An 18,675-nucleotide genomic window follows, 5' to 3' on the forward strand; every position below is an offset into this window, starting at 1 on the left:
AGTGCCTGCTGAGAAAAAACAACTAAATGTTCATTGTAAATGTTGCTTCCCCACCCTGTATATATATATATATATATATATATATATATATATATATATATATATATATATATATATATATATATATATATATATGTGTGTGTGTGTGTGTGTGTGTGTGTGTGTGTATATATACATATATATATGTATATATATACATATACATATATATATATATATATATATATATATATATATATATATATATACATATATATATATATATATATATATATATATATGTATACACACACACACACACACACACACACAGAGTGAGAGAGCTCCTTAGAGACTGTCATTAACTGATGCGTTCTCTTTCTAAAGCATCTGGTCCACCTGGTCGACCTGGTCTGCCTGGTCCACCTGATCTGTCTGGTCTGTATCTTGTACTGTATATCTGTAACAACCCAGTGTTAATATTATTTGAATTGGCAATGTGACCAAGGCAGACTTTACACATCAGCATTCATAATGAGGACTTATATTAGCCAGTTTGATAAAGCTGCATTTGAGATAATGTAACCTGCAGCTGCAACACTGGGCTGGATCTAGTCAAGGTTTGCATGTATAAAAACACGTGAAAACTCATTACACATGCACAAAAAAATTACAAATTGATTTACTGACAGTGTGCACTAAGGGTTACATCTTTCAAAGGTGCAAAATAGCGCATCTGCCACAATGAATATGCAATATGGGGCATTTACACTCAATTGTGCATGTGCTGGGAGGAGAAAATGTAAATATATTAATTTAGCACACGCAAAGTGATTTATCAAACCCAAAAGCAATTTAAAATGAATCGCTGCCCAGCAATGCATTTTAGAACTTCTGGATGAACTAGGGGATGGTTTAGGGCCAGTCACAAGGAGGAGTCATACCATACCTTCTATGACAAAACTCCTCGCAACCTTACATCTCCTTGCATCTGGATCATTCCAGCACACTGTTACCATTAGTGCTGGTGTATCCCAGAACAGTTTTTACAGCGTATTGTCTCCATGACAACAACAAGTAGTGCACGCAAAATCCTCTTTTACATAGGGTGGTCTCCAAGACTTTGCACCTGTTGTCATTTGCGCAGGCAATCTTAGTAAATCACCTACAAACCATGGTTCAACCCCACACGCAAAATTCTACATTGCGCACGCAAATTAGAACACACAAATTAGTACATGCAAATTGGGATCTTAGTAGATCCAGCCCAAAGTGTACTATCACAGAGCAATAGATCAGATGTAGGCATCTTGGTACGTTGGCCACTGGATGGCAAGTAAAGCCATGGAGTTTCACAAAGTTACATGAGGTATCCAGTTTATATGAGCTTCATGTAGAAGAGTATCTATCCAATATTTTAGTTATATTTTTGCTGTTCAGATCAAGAAGCCTCCAGGGAGCAAATACATCTGCCTGCAAATCCTAATCTGATGAGATATTATAAATTTACATCTCTATATAATATATTTAATATATTCATATGTTAAACAGACCCATTCAGACTACTACATCCAAAATGAGCTCATAAAAAGAAAAAAAAAACAACAACCAAAAAGCAAAAAAAAAACAACTTCATGTTAACTATCTTTATTTGTCTACAGTGGCATATGATATGGATTATGAAGTTGTAGCTGCCACTATGATATCAAACACAGCTATCGAAACGCCACCTCCTGTACCAACACCTCCTGGTAAAGTATTGCACTGAAACCATTTAAACAATTAGTATTTAATAAACCTGTCTCTGGAAATAAAGTAAATAATTATTGTCATCATATATCTACATATTAATTCATTGCTTAAACATACATGCAGATGGACATTTGCTCTGTAAATTTCAATGTGAATTCATGTTAAACACAAAGATTTCTGTGCCACGAAAGACACAACTTCATTTTTCATTGGAAAGACATGAATTAAACAAGAGCAGAGAGTACCATGTGTCTGTTGTTGTCTTATGCCTGTTTTCTTCTCTAGTTTCCCCTGTTCACAGGTTTTTAACAAAAGCCGAGCATCTGTCCCTTCCACTATGCTTTGATGTCTCAAACACCCGTCTTAAACTTCTCCACCATCCCAACTGGCGTCAGTAATGCTTTTCTTTGAGGTCTTTACCAAAATGTTGCTAAATAATGCATAATCTAAAACTAAATATTCCATATATCCGTCATTTTTTTGTTGTGGGTACTAGAACTTTCTGTGAATGGTGAGCTTGATTCAGCACCAAATGGAGGCTTTCAAAGGATTGTCATCCACTTCCAAACTAACCTGACTATTGAGGTCGACACCAGTGGATTCACTGTTAGAGAGGGACAGATATCCACACGTTACGCAGGACAGGATAACATCGCTGCTGGAAGGTGATGTAAAATAAACAAGGTGCACCTCTGCATGAAGGAATAGGTTTACATGGATTAAATGTCATAGGAGCTCTTTGTTCATGTTGGTGTAACAACAGAACAAAGACAAAGCTCTGAGATAGAAACATACAATGGAATAGAAGAATAGGAATGTACTGATTGTAAAATTCTTGGCCTATACCATTAGTGATGTTTAAAATGACATTTTGGTCAATTGCTGATGCCAATACTGATTTTACTTAATTTTCCTTATTTTGTATGTGTTGTTATTTATCTGCCAGTAAACAAAGAAATCTTCTCTATGAATTAAAAAAAAAAAAACATTTTAAAGTCATCGTGCTATGTTTTGAATGAACACAGACTGAAACATACACTCTGTGTATTAAAATAAAATAAATAAAACAAAATAAATAAATAAAAAACCTTTAATATAACACTACAGTTGAAAATAAATATCTGCCACTGCAATTGGTCAAAAGATATCTTTTATGTTGATATTAATACTGGCGGAAAAAATTAGTGCATGTCTAATAAGAAAACGTCAAACAGTTAAGACATGTTGTGTATTTTTAGAGCGACTGTGATCAAACGGGACAAGGAGACAGATATTACTGTTGGAGAGACACGTCTGGTCATCTTACTTCATGAAACAGCTGGAAAACAATTCCTCTGGCCGGTTTTAAGACAGGTGCCATCGGACAACAACACGGAGGGAATTTTAGGTTTGTGAATATATAATAATAGGAGTATAATTATGACTTGTATAATTAAATTAAAGGACATGGCATTGATTTACTATGTGTCTGTGATTCCAGTTTTAAAGCCAGAAGCTCGTGAGGAAGTGCAACAGTCTGTAACAAAAGTAAAGATCAACGACCAGGAGATTAATGTTACCAGGTACAGTTCGGAGTCTGTTCTTAGTGTGAAAAAGTAACAGCATGATTGTGCATTCTAAGATTACAGTTAAAGTGTCAACGTCCTACATACATCCTGTTCTTATTCTGAGATACAAAGCTGCTTTCTTTGTTTTTTGTTTTGCAGATCCCATGCTGCTGATTACAGTGTGGCATCCCCCCCATCACTGAACTGTTGGCTCACGTCTGCTGAGTCAGTTCTGCAGAGACCCCTGGACCATTTCACTGTCACAGCCCTGTAACTGGGAGCTATACTGGCACACCTTAAATGACACCATCTTAACAAAAAATAGGCAAACACTGAAACATCAGGCATAGGAAGTTTACCACCTGTTGCAAAGATAAATAAATAAATAGTATCCCAGGAGTCTGGTTGTTTTGTATTAAGTTTATGGTCTAATATTTACCCAAAGGATTGTTTGGATAATGCCTCTGTTTCATTTTGTTCAAATATGCTTTCACACATGAAGACTTATGTGTTTGTCTAGTATCTTCACCAAGAACATTATGCGATCACTGCAGCACCTGTCCAACTTTCAGCAGACTTCTACAAAAACTACTGCACCAGTTTTCATGAAAGAATGATGATTTTTTTAAAGAACGTTTTTCACTTTTAATTTTTAAGTTCTTTTTCTTTTTTTTTTTTTTTTTTTACATGGGAGGGTTTTTTTGCTTTTAATGGCAGTAAATAAATCAAAAGGAGAAAATAATAGTAGTAGTTTGTGAATCAGTCCTTTATTTCCCTGTATTAAAACAAAGTTCACTCAGTAGTGAGCATTAAACAGAGATTTCGGACATTTTGCAATTTTGCATCACAACTAATAGCTTTGGAATTGAGCAACAGTAATTAGCATAAAATACAAAAGTGTATTGTGCAATTGGTAACGGAAACTAATGTGCAAGCCAAGGGCTGTGTCTGAGATCAATCACTACTTAGTACATCTTACAGTCTACTATAAAGTGAATTTGCCATTTTGTAGTGTTAAAACCATGTATATAGTATATGTACATATTTTTTTGTGCATATTTCATTAATTTGTTTAAGGGGGTTCATTCAGACATAACAATAGTCATTACTTTTGATAATGCATTGTGGGACCCAGAATTTAGTCAGACTGAGATAAGACTAAGCTATGAAGGGTTGACAAAAAGACTGAGGAAGAGTAAGACTGAGAAAAACAACATCAGACAAGATACACAGCAGGGACATTATGACAGCCACTGTATATAGAATGGTATGTGGGAAGGGGCGAGTAAGTGATGACTCATGAGCTTGAAAAACGTTTTACATTTCAAATATTCATTGCAATGATCTTAAAGGCTAATCATTAAAAAACACTAGAAAAGTCGTGACAGAGTTACAGCAGTGGTCTTGACCGAGTCAGGAACTATAAAAGAAGAAAATGTAGATCATAATTTGTGGTTTAATAAATATAGTGATATGACAGGAAAAGTGGACAACTGGTCTTAGCAGAGAGTGAAATCATACATAATAAACCTATGTAGTTTTTAATTTTTACAGTTATTCAGTAGTGTTAACAAATGCAGAGCATCTTAAGTTAAACATGTTTGATTTTTTAAAGCCAACAATGAACGTTATGCAATGAAATTACTGTTATTCTAAACTGCAGCAGAGTAAATATACCAGTTCCTCAGGGGCGTCTATAGAAAAACAACAATCAATGTAAATACACTGCGCCTATTAACTGTCACACCAGTGAACAAAGTACACATGTAGGTTTTCTGTTTCACTTTTGTCATACAACAGTTCCCGAGAGTGTGGGCAAACCAGTTGAGCCACTGTGTGAACTACATTTTATTGTGCTACACTATGTGAATGGACTGTGTTACTGCACGGTGTTGGTCAAAGGTATGTGGATTCTTCTCGACAGTGGTAATAAACTTGTCTCACAAGGTGCAATTTACTGGCACCTGAAAAAGTATTATTCTGGCAAAATATACATAACAACATATTTTACGTGTTACAGATTGTTGCCACCACAGTAAATCCAAAAGGTTAAAGAAGTAAACCTACTGCAACCAAGGTGGTGTCATTTTGTTTACAAAAAAAAAAGAAGCAGTGGACTTTGACCACTGTAGATACATACTGTAATGAGAAATTCACAGCAGGAAGTTTAAGGATTGTGTGTGTTTTAACAAGTAGATAAGGCCTTATTCAAAGTTGGGACTAAATCAAAGGCAGTTTACTAGAGAGAGAGAGAGAGAGAGAGAGAGAGAGAGAGAGAGAGAGAGAGAGAGAGAGCAGGGAGGGGCCTCTCCTGAGACATGACAGTGACGTGCACTTTTATGACTCAAACATTTCTTAGTTACAGTGATAATGTGAGGTGCTGTGGGAGAATGCTCTCCATGGATTACCTGAAAAGGATTATTTAACACAGTAAGTACCTTACATGGCAGCTGTTTAAGATTACATTTTTAATTTGTAGAGGTTACATTGATATTCCTATCCTATGTTTTGTTATAGTTCTGTTTTAACTTTAATGTTAAAATGTGTTATATGCAGGTCTCAGTTATTACTTTCTAAGTTACTGTAAACGTGACATAATAGGCTGTCTTCCTGCATTTTAGTAAACTTTGTGATAAAATGACAAATACCAGTTTTACCACATATTGAGTTTCATTCATATCAGTGTCAAATTAAAACTACAACATAACATTTGTTTGTTCTTTTCCAGGTCCAAACAAAAATGAAACCTTGGTAACATCCTGTGTTGCCAGCCAGCGTACATTTTTGGGAAATTTAGTTAATCGTCAACTTCAGGTCATAATGAGACTGAAAACACTAGACTGGTCAGACAAGGTTCTCCTATCACTAATGGAGAACGATATTTATAGAAAAATTCTCTAGGACTTAGATATTTCTCAGCATCCTGAAGCAAAATGTTTCGTCTTGGACAGTCCTTCATATGGTGTGTTTTACTATCTTCGTGTATGTCAGCTTGGAGCTTGGAGATGACTGAATATGACAATCAAGACGTTATTTGTTCACAGGTATGTGTTTACTCTGACACTGGTTCTTGTTTAGATAAACTAAAATACAGCTAAAATTTCCGGGGCTGCAGAACAACACCTGTTGATTTTAGTCCCAGATTCAACTTTTAATTTCCTAACACTACTAATTTCCCAGCTCTGGTGTTTAATTTCCTTGCTTTACTAACAGAGTGTGCTCAAACATTTGATTTAAAGCAGACAAACAGTAGCCATCTGCCAACATGACTCTCAGTAATGAAGCTGTTGCACAGTATTTACATACTGGCCCCTGCAAATACAGGGTGACACAAAAAACGGGAACTTTTTAACAATCCAACAAAACCAAGAGTGATGGAAGAAAAATATTTTATTCATAGTAATTGAAACCTTAAAACATGCCATTTAAGAAACAACTAGAAGCACTCGGAGAGCGCAGACCTCCGCCAAGGCTGATCAGTGGCCCCCCCCGTGGGCCCCCCCCACCCCCGATCACCACCAAAATGTAATCATTTCTTCCTTATCCCATTTCCAACAAACCCTGAAAATTTCATCCAAATCTGTCCATAACTTTTTGAGTTATGTTGCACACTAACGGACAGACAAACAAACAGACAGACAAACAAACAAACAAACAAACAAACCCTGGCAAAAACATAACCTCCTTGGCGGAGGTAATACTGGAATTTTCATTTTTTTTAAATTACTTCCTGTAGATGGCGTCCTTCTGTACGAATGCATTCTTGAAATCTGCTGTTGAGATTCCTCATTGACCGCTGCAACATCTCAGCTGGGATACTGTGAATTTCATCCTGAATTCTATGTTTTAACTCATCCAGAGTTCTTGGTCGAGTCGTGTACACTTTACTCTTGAGATAGCCCCACAAGAAAAAATCACAAACGGACAAATCTGGTGATCTAGGGGGCCAGGGAACGTTACCAAATCTTGAGATCACACGGTTACCGAACAATTCTCGCACAGCCGCCAATGGTTACTAAAATGAGGGTGTGTTTACTTGCTCAAGGTCACTGTCTTGCAGTGCTGCCACTTGCTCATGTCTGCCAATATGCACTTCAAAATTCCCGTTTTTTTTGGGTCACCCTGTATTTACTGTCATGTTGAATTCAATGCCACACTTTAAATTAACTGTATGTTTTTCTCTTTTTCCATTTATACTGTGTTTCGTCTTAGGGCCTCTCTGATTGCACTTTGAAGAATGAAATGTTCCTCCTGATCACTGAGAATGACGTTGTAGATATCGTGAACCTGGTGCCAAAGGTGAAACTGTGCTGCAAAGATAGATCATGTATACTGTGTCTGGCCATCGACATCGAAGTTGATATTCATCCAGATAAAGTCGTGGAGAGTCACTCTGCACTTGGAGAAGATGATTACAGTGGGGATGCAAGGAATATGACAGGTATAAAAAACTTGACTGATTGAGGAGATGACGTAACGACCACTGTCCCCGCCCCTTTTCGCCATTTTGACCTTACAGGCGCCAACAGTCCCACAGCAGTGCGTTCATTGCTTTCATAAATTGTCTGTAAAATCCGTCCGATCGTAGATGCCTGGGACACACTGCTGCGTTAAAACTGTTCCAGTTACTCCTGCGATTGACACAGCAAACGTAGAAACCCGGAGGTACGTTATTTTGGGTTTCCGACTAGTTTAATGCATTTACACTTACCCATGTTGTGCCGAATTGTACTCCCTGCCAAAAAGTGCTCCCCCTTCCTAAGTCAGCCATGAAGAGGACAATATTGCAGTTAGGTTTTTCATCTGTTTATTATTAAAGAATGTGCAACTGTAAGGTATATAAAATTTTCTAAAATTTAATCTTAGATACACAGCACACAAAATATATAACAATATAAACAGATACTGCCGAAAACTACATTACCTGCGGCTGGGGATGCAGTTTTCGGCAGGGAGCAGAATTCGGCACCGGGTACTGCCAAAAACTGCATCCCCCATCAGAAGAATTAGCTTGTGAAACTGAAGGAATGAAATGACTTTAGCAGTTCAAATTTGGAGCTATTCTGGTGTGACAGGGTGAATTTGGTGCACTTTGTCCTCTTTTTAGCTGACTTAGGAAGGGGAGCTGCTTTCGGGAGCTGCTGGCGATGCAGTTTTCGGCAGGGAGTAGAATTTGGTACGACAACCCACACACTAACCCACCAACACACTAACCAGACCATCACTAAAGTAGAATCCAACCCCCGTCACTTCACAGATGGAACAAGAATGTAGGGAGGAAACAAAAACATAAAAGATGCTGTCTATTGACTATGAAACAATGATACTACCATTTCATCATTACTATCCCCTTGTTTACAACACATAAACATTGAACTATCCACGGGCTGACCTTTGACAGCACCACAGTGTTTTCACAGTCATCAGGTTTGTAGCTCTCCAAACCTTGAACCAGCCACAGCAAAACTGTCCATATCTGTCAAAGGACTTAAAGCTTTTGAATTCTTCCACTGTGTAGTAACTTATGCCGAAAACGAGATAGTTAACTAACTGCATGTAGGTACAGGGTGGCAGAGTCCAGATCCCTGCACCAGTCGAACACTGGTAGCTCGTAGTGGTCTATATCCTTCATATCTCTGATCTTCTCCAAATACCTTTGCCTAGCAGTGGTGTTGAGCTTTTCCAGATAGAGACCCCCTCCTTTCGCCGCTACCGTATCCATTTTTTTTTCCTTAAATCTTGATTTATTCAGCTCTTTCCCGCACATCTTTACTCTGCTGTTGCCCATAGCAACTGATAGTCTGGAAGTTCCAAATGGCGCACCCTTTCAGATATGTCACCTGATATGTCGTATGTCCTCATTCCTAATTTTAAAAAGGTAATATTCTTTAATGTGGTTAATTAGATTTTTTTTTAACATAGAAAGCTAAGGCGACATGTAAGTTCAAAGTCAAAAAGTGAAAAAAAAAATAATAATAATAATAATATTTTAACATTTCCAAATACTGTTGTCAAAGTTTATTTTTACTAAAAAGTTTACTTTGTTAATCAAAATCTGGTCATACATTCAAATGAATTCCATGGAAAAAGATTTATTTTTCAGACTGTGGAACAGCATCAAAACTTATCTGAACAGTATTTGTAAAGAACATTATTTTTTTTAAAAATTAATAAAATACAATAAATTAAACTAAAATAAAAAATAAATAAATAACAAAATAAAGCCAGAGATCTAATCAGGAATCAATACATTCAAATTTTCACAAACAATCAAGGCTTGTTTGGTTTTTACATGTTTCAGTGTTTTTGTGAAGTTTGTTATTTAATTTATGTAAATTAAGAACAGTGGGCGGTTTTTCATAAATCTACATCTTTATATAATTTTTTTTAGCCATAATAATTAAAGTGTTGTACATAATTTCTCATTTTTTGTTTTTCCAGTTTGGGCAAATGAGTGTCCTTCTCAGATGTCCATTCTTGAAATGCTGTCCAAAATGTCCTGGTGTACAGGCAGTCAAAAAATAAATGTTCTAAAGATTCAATTTCAGATTCACAGAAAACACAGTTATTTTTCTCAATATTAAATCTTTGTCTCATCAATATCATTTAGTGTTTTAAAATGAGTTTCCTTCGTTGAACAAAGAAAAATTATCACTTTTGGACAACCTCAGTCTCTGGTGGTCTAGTGCTTAGGATTCAGTGTTCTCACCGCTGTGGCCCGGGTTTGATTCCTGGTCAGGAAACTGCGCTTTTGAGCACAGCGATAGATGTTAATATTAGAGAAACGCTTGTGACCGAGGAGTCGCCTGTTCAATTTCCTAGATCAGCAGATAAATTTTTTGCTCTTCTGCCCATGAGAAAGAAAATCCTCCCTGGCTCCCTGTCATGACTTCCTTCTGCTCCTGATCTGCAGTGTGTGTGTGTGTGTGTGTGTGTGTGTGTGTGATCCTGCATGTTCTAATGGTGGGTTAAACGCAGAGTGATTTCAGTTCAGTTTATTTTGAATAGGCAACAAATCAAACAAAATAATCCTACCTTAGTGCCTAGAAATAAAACAGATTTTAAGAAAACATGAAAATGTATACATATATAAGAAAAAAAAAAAAAAGACTTCATTTTCATATTCAAAAAGGAGAGGAAGGAGAGGAAGTAGAGTAGTCAGATTTCACTTTACTGAACATGTCCTAGATTAGTACTGTCACAATAAAACAGGCAAAGTGAATAAACAAACAGTGAAGTTGTCAAAAGGGCAGTGTGTAAATGTGTGTTGCATGTTGTTTTGTTTTTGTTTTTTTTACCTCACAACTGTAAATGTACTGTTACAAACCACAGGGATAAGGCTGATAAGTTGATTTGTCTTTTCTGTTATTAATTTAATGTTGTTGATATAAGTACACTCAGTTAAAAGGTGACGTATTAAATAAACATTTGCTGGTATCTGTTTGGGAGTGACTTGTTTGTGCTGCCCTTAAGGTTGAAATGCCTATTACTGATTTACTGAACACTGAGGATTACATGTGATGTGTCATCTCTGTTGCAACAGGCTCTTTGTCAGTGTGTTACCTAACACCTCAAAACCTGCCCATGTGCAACAAGGTGGAGTTTACGGTCAGTCATGCAGCTCTTTCTCACCACAATAAAGAACAGGTATGTGCAGACTCCTTGTATGGCAGAGTAAACACCACACTGTTTATGCGGATACAAGCTCATTTCCAGTCATTCTGCATCAGTAACTCTAAAATCCAAATAAATAGATGTAAAAATGTCTCTTCATATGTGTGATTCCTTTAGATATCTATGGTGATTACTGAACCAGAGGGGGTTTCCTTCGGCAGTCAAGTTTTGCTTTATTCACCTAAAGCCAGTCTAAATAAAGAGGTTTTTGTGCCTTCTCTAGTTGAAGGTAAGTTTATAGTATCTCACACTGAATTATAAAACTCCTGTTATACTCATACAACACCAGTTCCAAAAACAATGACACATTGTGTGGAACCTAAATAAACAAAGTACAATGATTTTCAAATCTCATAGACCCATATTTGTTTTTTCTATATTAGAATATAATGAACATATCAAACATTTAAACTGAGAAAATAAATTATTTTAAGAAACATTCTTGTAATTTAGAATTTGTTGGTAACAACGTTTCTCAAAAAAGTTTCGGCAGTGCCATTTTAACAACAGAGGAGAGGAATGTGGTCCCACTCTTATCTGATATAGGATTCCAGGTGCTCAACAGTCAGACCCAGATGTTTTTAGTTGGTGACTGGTCTGGATTGTAGGCAGGCCAGGTCATCATCCAGATTCTTCTATATCACAGGTGTCAAACATAAGGCCCAGGGGCCAAATCCGGCCCGTAGGATGAATAACACTGAAGATTTTAATTCAGGTTCCACATACAGAACAATTGATCTCAATTGGGTCAGACCACTAAAATATTATCATAATAACCTATAAATAATGAAAACTGCAATGTAAAAAAGTATAATTACATTACATAATTACATGAAAATGTTTATATTAACAAAGTATCTTACAAAAAATGTGAATAATATGAAATGTCTTAAGCAAAGTACATGCAATTTTACCAATATTTTGCCTGTTATTAAATGTTTTGTGTAATTTAAGTTGTAATGTACATGTGTAAATGATAAACTGAGGCAGAACATTGGTAAATTACATTTGCTTTTCTTAAGACATTTCAGGTTGTTCATGTTATTCAGATTTTTAAGGAAAAGTTGTAGATGTAAACATTATCATAATGTAATTTTACTTTTTCACTGTTGTTATTTTACTGATCCGGCCCACTTGAGATCATATTAGGCTGGATGTGGCCCCTGAACTAAAATGAGTTTGACACCCCTGTTCTATATTAAATTCAAGAAGCGCATTGACCTGTGGGGATCCACGGGTTCTAGATGTGTTAGTTTTTATGCTGTTTGTATTCGTTTATGCTGTGCCACATTTGTCCAGCAGTCACTGCCAAAGCGTTCCAGGCATAGCAACATGATTGTACAGCTATTGTATTCCAAAATTACTAATATCTCCCAAACGTGTGTGGTCTTCCTTGACCAAAAATACAAAAGTATGCCCAACTGCTGCAGTCACCTCTTTCCGGATTTTGTGTGATTCCCGAGACACACACACACATACACATGCATGCACACAGGCCACTTGGCTTTATAATATAGATATTACCAAAATTCTCCAAAAATATTTCATTACCTCACTTTACACAAATATGTTTTGTATGTTCCATTATGAAAAAAATAAGGGGTTTTGAGATTTGAAGATCATTGCATTCTGTTTTTATTTACATTTTACACAGCGGCGCAGCTGTTGTAGAATTGAGGTTGTAAATCAAAACATGTGTGACAATAACACGTTTTCCTTTTTGTCCTAAGTTTGTTCCCTGGAGCTAAAGGAGTTTATAGAAGATTGCCATGGTAAATTACACCTGCATACTTCATTTTGCTTTAATTTTTTCTGTTTTTTTCTTAAAATAAATTAGTTTTTCCTTTTTTCCTTTCAGTGCCCATATTTAGGCACAAGGTTGACCAGGAACTGAAACAGGTTGAGCTGCATTTTTCTGACAGTAACACAAGCCTCCCCTCCATGTGCATCCAGAATGAGAGTAATGGGAAATGCAAGGTGAGTGTTATACTGTATGTCAGTGTGTAGTCTTCGTGGCAGATGTTGAGTCAGTTTGGGGCTTCCCTAATCCGAATGACAAATGGCATGGAATAATGAATGACCACTAGGGTTAGGGTTAGGGTTAATGTTATCTGTTATTCAATGCCATTTGTCATTCAGATTAGGGAGGCCCGTCTGTTTGTTCTGTTTTTACTTTCTGTGCCTCTGTGCCAAATAAATATGACCAAACCCCTATGAGCAAACAAACTTATATAGTTACATGTAAATGGCATTTTATAGTATGGTTTGTGATATGAGGCAATTTATATGCTTTTAGGTATGTTTAATATAGCACAAATGCTTATCAAAAAGGATCAAATGTTCCTACCCCTGCACATGTTCATTGTATTCTACAGCCATGTTTTAAAGCTATACTGTATATTTAAGTACAAGTACAGCTTTGGAGGAAATGTGATTTTCTACAGAAATTCAATACATGAACCCCTCAAATACCCTTTTGAGATTCTGACTGTTTTCTAATATCATATTCGATTCTTAATTCATGTACCTGTTTTGTTGTTAATTTCAGTGCAGCTCATTTCTCTATTAAATTTGCAAAGTCAACATTTTGTGTGTGTTTTGCCAGACTTTTACATCAGATTTGCAAACATGAAATCTCTAATGGCTTCACTGTCACATTTATGACAAAATGTGACTTTTCATAATTGTGTCCCAGTGGTCTTTATTATTATGTCCAAAGCTGTGTGGGAAAAAAAAAAATATATAAATATATATATATATATATATATATATATATATATATATATATATATATATATATACACTCTAAAGACCAAAGAAAATATTGTTGGTACATCCTGGTGACATGCGCCTTTTTGCAAAAAAAAAAAAATAATAATAATAATAATAATTAATTAATTGGGACAGTGTGTTGAATTTACAACCATACTGAGTCTTTGTGTTTGGTATTCTGTGTCTTCCTCTTGTTTCTGTTGTTTATGTATCTTGTTTCAATGTCAATAATATGATGATATTAATTTTTTTTTTGTAGCCATGGAACTGGTTGACTATTCCCTTGTACTCAGTCACTTCCTGCACATGTATTGAGGTATGTTCACTTACACATCAAGCTTTCTAAATGGAAAAAGTGAATGATGAAGCAACATTTACTTAAACTGTCCAAAGATATTTCACAACAATTGTACAATAAATATGTTGAAGGAAAAAAAACAGAAAAATATATGTGGAAAGTTAAGAAAATGTATTTTTACACTCACTAACTTTTCAAGATATTTGGCTTCAGCCATTTTGAATTTACAAGTACTTTTGGATATTTCATATAGTTTTTAATTTGTAAAACATTTAAAACATTGATTAATGCTATAAAATACATTTTTATAATCGAACTTTTTATCCACTTAATAATATAGATGCCACTGTGTTGCTGTATTTTTTCAAGTGCTCAGTGTAATACAATCATTTTCTGTCCAATACACACTTATTTGTTTGATGTGTTTGTTTGTGCGACAGGTTTGGGATGAGCATGATCAGATGTCGGTGCGCGCTAAAAAATGCCCTTTTAAACACCAAGGTGAAAAGCTGTGTTTTTCTTTTTACTGTCATCACTTCAGTTTCAGTTAGTGAGCATGTATCCTGATCATCCTTGTGTATATTCCAGATATTTTCCAGAGGAACGTATGGGAGAATCTATCAGTGTCTGTCCACCAGGGTCAAATGAACGACAATGGCTTGATGCTGCTGTGGAACTTGTCTGCCCCCTGCAGGCTGGAAGGTGTAGTGTGGGCCTGTGAGAGGACTGGAGGGCCCAAACTGAGCAGCTGCAGGGAAATAAAAGGCTTTAGACAGAATTTTACAAGGGAGAACTGGATACAAAATGAAAGGGGACTTTGGGTAAGAAAATCACCATTTTGACCACTTGTTTTTGCTTTAAAGTCTTAATGTGATCATTTTACTTCAACTTTCAGCTGTTCTTGACATATAATGCTGTATAAAATCTTATTGTTTCTTAGCATTTGTCAGATTCTTTGTAGTAAATGTTTGTGTCTATCTATATTTTCTGCAATTTTAGGGGAAAATTGGAGTGTTTGAACAAATTGATCTCCAGAAATGCCCGTGCATGATGGTAAGGGGTATTATTGACTTAAACCTTTAGTATGTATATATACTGTCTCTGAACATTACTAGTATGTTCACTTTTGTCCATTTGTGCAGGTGAAAGTAAAGGGAATGAACCATGAACTGGGTCCAGTCTGCTATCGTAACAGTAAGTGAAAAGCCAAAGCTGAACAAGACACAGAATTTTAAGTGTTTCTGCTTTTTAAAGTGCGTTTTGTCTTGTTATACTTTCAGCTGACAGGTGGCGCTGGAGTCTCTTTGCTGTGGCTGTGATTTTTCTCATTTGCTTGACTATACTGATATTTTATCTTCTTCGGAACTTTGTCAAGAGTAAGTTTCATCCCTTCTCTCTTTTTGGAGTACTGTATGTAGTTTACGTTTTGTTTACCAACCTATAATGATTGAAAAAAAAAAAAAAAAAAAAAAGCATCCGTCATCTTTACTACTTTCCTCAGATATTTTATCACAAATGGTCTCAGAAATCAATTGATATTTATTAAAGTTAGGCTTTATTTAAATATCACTAAAGATTCTGAGGATACGCATACATTTTGCTTTTATAGATTCAACTGCTTATACTCAGTATACTGGTGTTTATTCATAATTTTCTGATTTTTAGGATGGGTTTGGAGTTGCCGTCATGGAGGATTTGTAAAGAGTAAGTTTCCTTTCCTTGTGTCAAAAAGTCATGCCCTCATAATGGTACAAGCACACTCTGACACTGATCCTTTTGTGTTTTTTCCTCTAAAGTTGGCAAAAAGGGTTGTGTGTTGTTGCTGAGTCCTCCAGATGCAGATGGAGCTGCTTCAGCGTTGGTGTGTGGGCTCGGCTCTCTGCTTTGCAACCAAGGCTTCAGTGTGACCGTGGACCAGTGGAGCAGGAAAGGGCAGTGGACCAGTGGACCTCTGCAATGGTACTACTCTCAGATGCTGAATATGAACAGCCAGGGTGACAGAGTTGTGCTCGTTTTGACCCCGAAATCCTTGGAGAGAGCAGAGGAATGGACTGATAAACACAACAAAGCCATCAAGTTAGAGGATCGTAGTCTTCCTCAGACAGTGTCCCCTTACTCTGATGTGTTCACAGCCTCACTGTTGGACATTAAAGCGTGCAAGAACAGGGGAATTGCAAGTGAGCGTTTTCTCCTGGTGAAACTCGACTGCCACTGGTCACAGCCACCAAGCAGAGACAGACGTCTACCAGAGCTTCTTCAGGGGCTGCCTCTTTTCCAGTTTCCTTCCCAGGCTGATGCTCTGCTGTCTGAACTAACTGTGGGAAGAACAGTTAATGGACAAAACAGAAAGATGTGGTCACAGTGGAAACAGCCTCATTCAGTTGTGTCTGGAGGAAAAGCTAAAGAGGGAGCAGTTCAGCAGAAGACATTACACTCTAAATATTTTGCAGGGGAGAAAATTTTGGAGGCAGAACCTTTTAAGCTTGTATAATGCTGCAAGTACTTATCTGGCTGCCATTGTAAATAAGAAACTGTTTGGCAATGTATATTATTATTATTATTATTATTATTATTATTATTATTATTATTATTATTATTATTATTATTATTATTATTATTATTAGTCTGTGTATATGAAGGATGAGCTTATCCAAGTCATGGATGAGATAAAAGGTAAATCTGTCTTTCTTAAAATCTGTTATTCCTGTTAGTGTCATCAAATAACAAAAAGACCAAACCCAACAATGCTCTAATCAAACATAATGTTCCTAATGCGCACAGTGATATTGCCTGAGTCCAGATAACAGCTCCAAGACATTTCAGTCCTATTTTTAACTACAGATCATTACAGTTTGGGCATTGCAAGTTAGTGTAGGCTACAGAGTGCTGAAGTTCTGCCCCTTCCATTTGTGCTCTATGGGATCTTATTATGGAAAAATAAGTTGTATCACAGTTAATGGGAAGAAACAAGTCAGTTTTTGTTCTGTTTAATTTCTATCATTATTTAGACATGTGATATTTTGTTTGTTTTTTTCACTCAAGAAAGACTTAGTTGTTGTAAAACTGAAGTATCCCACTGTAAAGCAATGTGAACAGAAAGACTACACACCTGAAGGTCATCATAGCTGTCTGTGTCCATGATCTGTTCAGTCACTGAGGATATCTCTGCAGCCTCATCATGACCAGACTGTAGTGATTTTCACCTCTTTTAATACTAGTGCTGCAGAAGACTTGCAACTGTTTTAGTGTTGATGACCAAACAATATGTCTTTGCTGTCTTTGACTCAAACTGCAACTTTCTCATAAAAATGATCCTTTAAATCACTGGTGTCAAACATGCGGCCCGGGGGCCAAATCTGGCCCGCCAAAGGGTCCAGTCTGGCCCTTGGGATGAATTTGTGAAATGCAAAAATAGATATTAAGAAATTAGCGATCATTTTAGTTCAGGTTCCACATTCAGACCAATTCAATCTCCAGTGGGTCAGACCAGTAAAATACTATCACAATAATCTATAAATACTCACAACTCCAAATTTTTCTCTTTGTAAATGTAAATTTTTTCATGTATTTACACTAAAACAAAGAATAATTTCACAAAAAGTGTGAATAATCTGAACAAATGTGAAGAACCTCAAATGTCTTAAGAAAAATAAGTGCAATTTTAACAACATTCTGCCTGATACTAAATGTTTTGTGTATTTGTAGATCCACTGTGATCTGTACATTATAATGAACATATGGAAATGATAAACTGAGGCTGAATATTGTTAAATTTACTCTTATTCTTCAGTTTGTTCAAGTTATTCACATTGTTTGAAAGGACAGTTTGTAGATGTAAACATTTTCATTGTTTAATTTTAGTTTTTTCACTGTAAAATATAGAGAAAAGTTTGGAGTTGACATTATTTATATATTATTATGTTATTATTTTACTGGTTCCGCCCACTGCAGATCAAATTTAACTGAATGTGGCCCCTGAACTAAAATGAGTTTGATACCCCAGCTTTAAACCGACAAACATTCTATGGGCAAATAGCAGCACAATTCAAAAAGGATAAAACATGATTTGTCTCTCACCATTGGCTGTAATTAGTATTTTTCAAAAGTTAGGTCTCACAGGGCACACCAGAAGGGTCTAGACTGTCTTTAAATGCTTTGGTTTTCCACAACAATTTATATCACTTGTCCCCATACAAAAATATTACTCATGTAACTGACATTTTTGAAATTTTTTCTAAATATGCTGCTTCCCACAGTATATTTATCATTAATTTTTCCAAAGCGCTGGTCTTTTGATAACAGGAGAGCACTACATACATGTCAGATTTTAGCACATTACATGTTAGAGGGTCAGGTCATTGTTGATTATAGACTTATGATATTTATTGATTGTAAGAAAAATGCTGGATTTGTCCAGACTTATCCATTAAACTGTAAAGCTGTTTAACCCATTATCTGTATATTTAAAAAGTGTAACCCAACGGTATAAACTGAAATCTTTCACACCATGTCCCATCTCTGTTCTATAAATAAAGAGTTTATTTTTGGACCTGGCGGATCTCGGATTGTGATTGATTGGTTTTCAGAGCAGAAGTGTTTCTCATTGGTGCATTCTTGTGTCAGTCAAGTAACACGCGGAAGTACTTAAACAGT

General features: G+C 36.1%; 2 protein-coding genes across 8 annotated transcripts in view; both read left to right on the top strand.

Annotated features, from left to right (window-relative positions):
* Window positions 1-3,966, top strand: part of LOC115418910 (inter-alpha-trypsin inhibitor heavy chain H3-like) — a 41,733-nt gene extending 37,767 nt beyond the window's left edge. For 5 of the 6 annotated variants that reach the window (XM_030133457.1, XM_030133462.1, XM_030133460.1 and 2 more), the window contains 7 exons: window positions 367-417; window positions 1,641-1,730; window positions 2,017-2,121; window positions 2,228-2,396; window positions 2,970-3,118; window positions 3,212-3,293; window positions 3,438-3,966. In XM_030133457.1, coding sequence (XP_029989317.1) covers window positions 367-417; window positions 1,641-1,730; window positions 2,017-2,121; window positions 2,228-2,396; window positions 2,970-3,118; window positions 3,212-3,293; window positions 3,438-3,552 — 761 coding nt within the window. In that variant the 3' untranslated portion in view covers window positions 3,553-3,966. The remainder of the gene's footprint in view (window positions 1-366; window positions 418-1,640; window positions 1,731-2,016; window positions 2,122-2,227; window positions 2,397-2,969; window positions 3,119-3,211; window positions 3,294-3,437) is intronic. The other variant, XM_030133458.1, reaches the window with a different exon arrangement.
* Window positions 3,967-5,632: 1,666 nt separating this feature from the next.
* il17rc (interleukin 17 receptor C) lies at window positions 5,633-16,960 on the top strand. Of its 2 annotated transcripts, XR_003935369.1 has the most exons (16): window positions 5,633-5,708; window positions 6,007-6,322; window positions 7,491-7,719; window positions 10,822-10,925; window positions 11,070-11,181; window positions 12,683-12,724; window positions 12,811-12,929; window positions 13,984-14,040; window positions 14,463-14,523; window positions 14,611-14,843; window positions 15,022-15,075; window positions 15,165-15,216; window positions 15,303-15,398; window positions 15,688-15,726; window positions 15,819-16,568; window positions 16,623-16,960. XR_003935369.1 is itself a non-coding variant. In XM_030133464.1 (15 exons), exons 2-15 carry the CDS (start codon window positions 6,212-6,214, stop codon window positions 16,511-16,513), a joined length of 2,004 nt encoding a protein of 667 aa, XP_029989324.1. In that variant the 5' UTR covers window positions 5,633-5,708; window positions 6,007-6,211; the 3' UTR covers window positions 16,514-16,960. The 2 variants fall into 2 exon arrangements, 1 of the variants encoding a protein (XP_029989324.1); XM_030133464.1 differs by having other exon boundaries at window positions 15,819-16,960.
* The last annotated feature ends 1,715 nt before the right edge of the window (window positions 16,961-18,675 follow it).

This window comes from Sphaeramia orbicularis, chromosome 5 (assembly GCF_902148855.1).
Source record: "Sphaeramia orbicularis chromosome 5, fSphaOr1.1, whole genome shotgun sequence".
NCBI lineage: Eukaryota > Metazoa > Chordata > Actinopteri > Kurtiformes > Apogonidae > Sphaeramia > Sphaeramia orbicularis.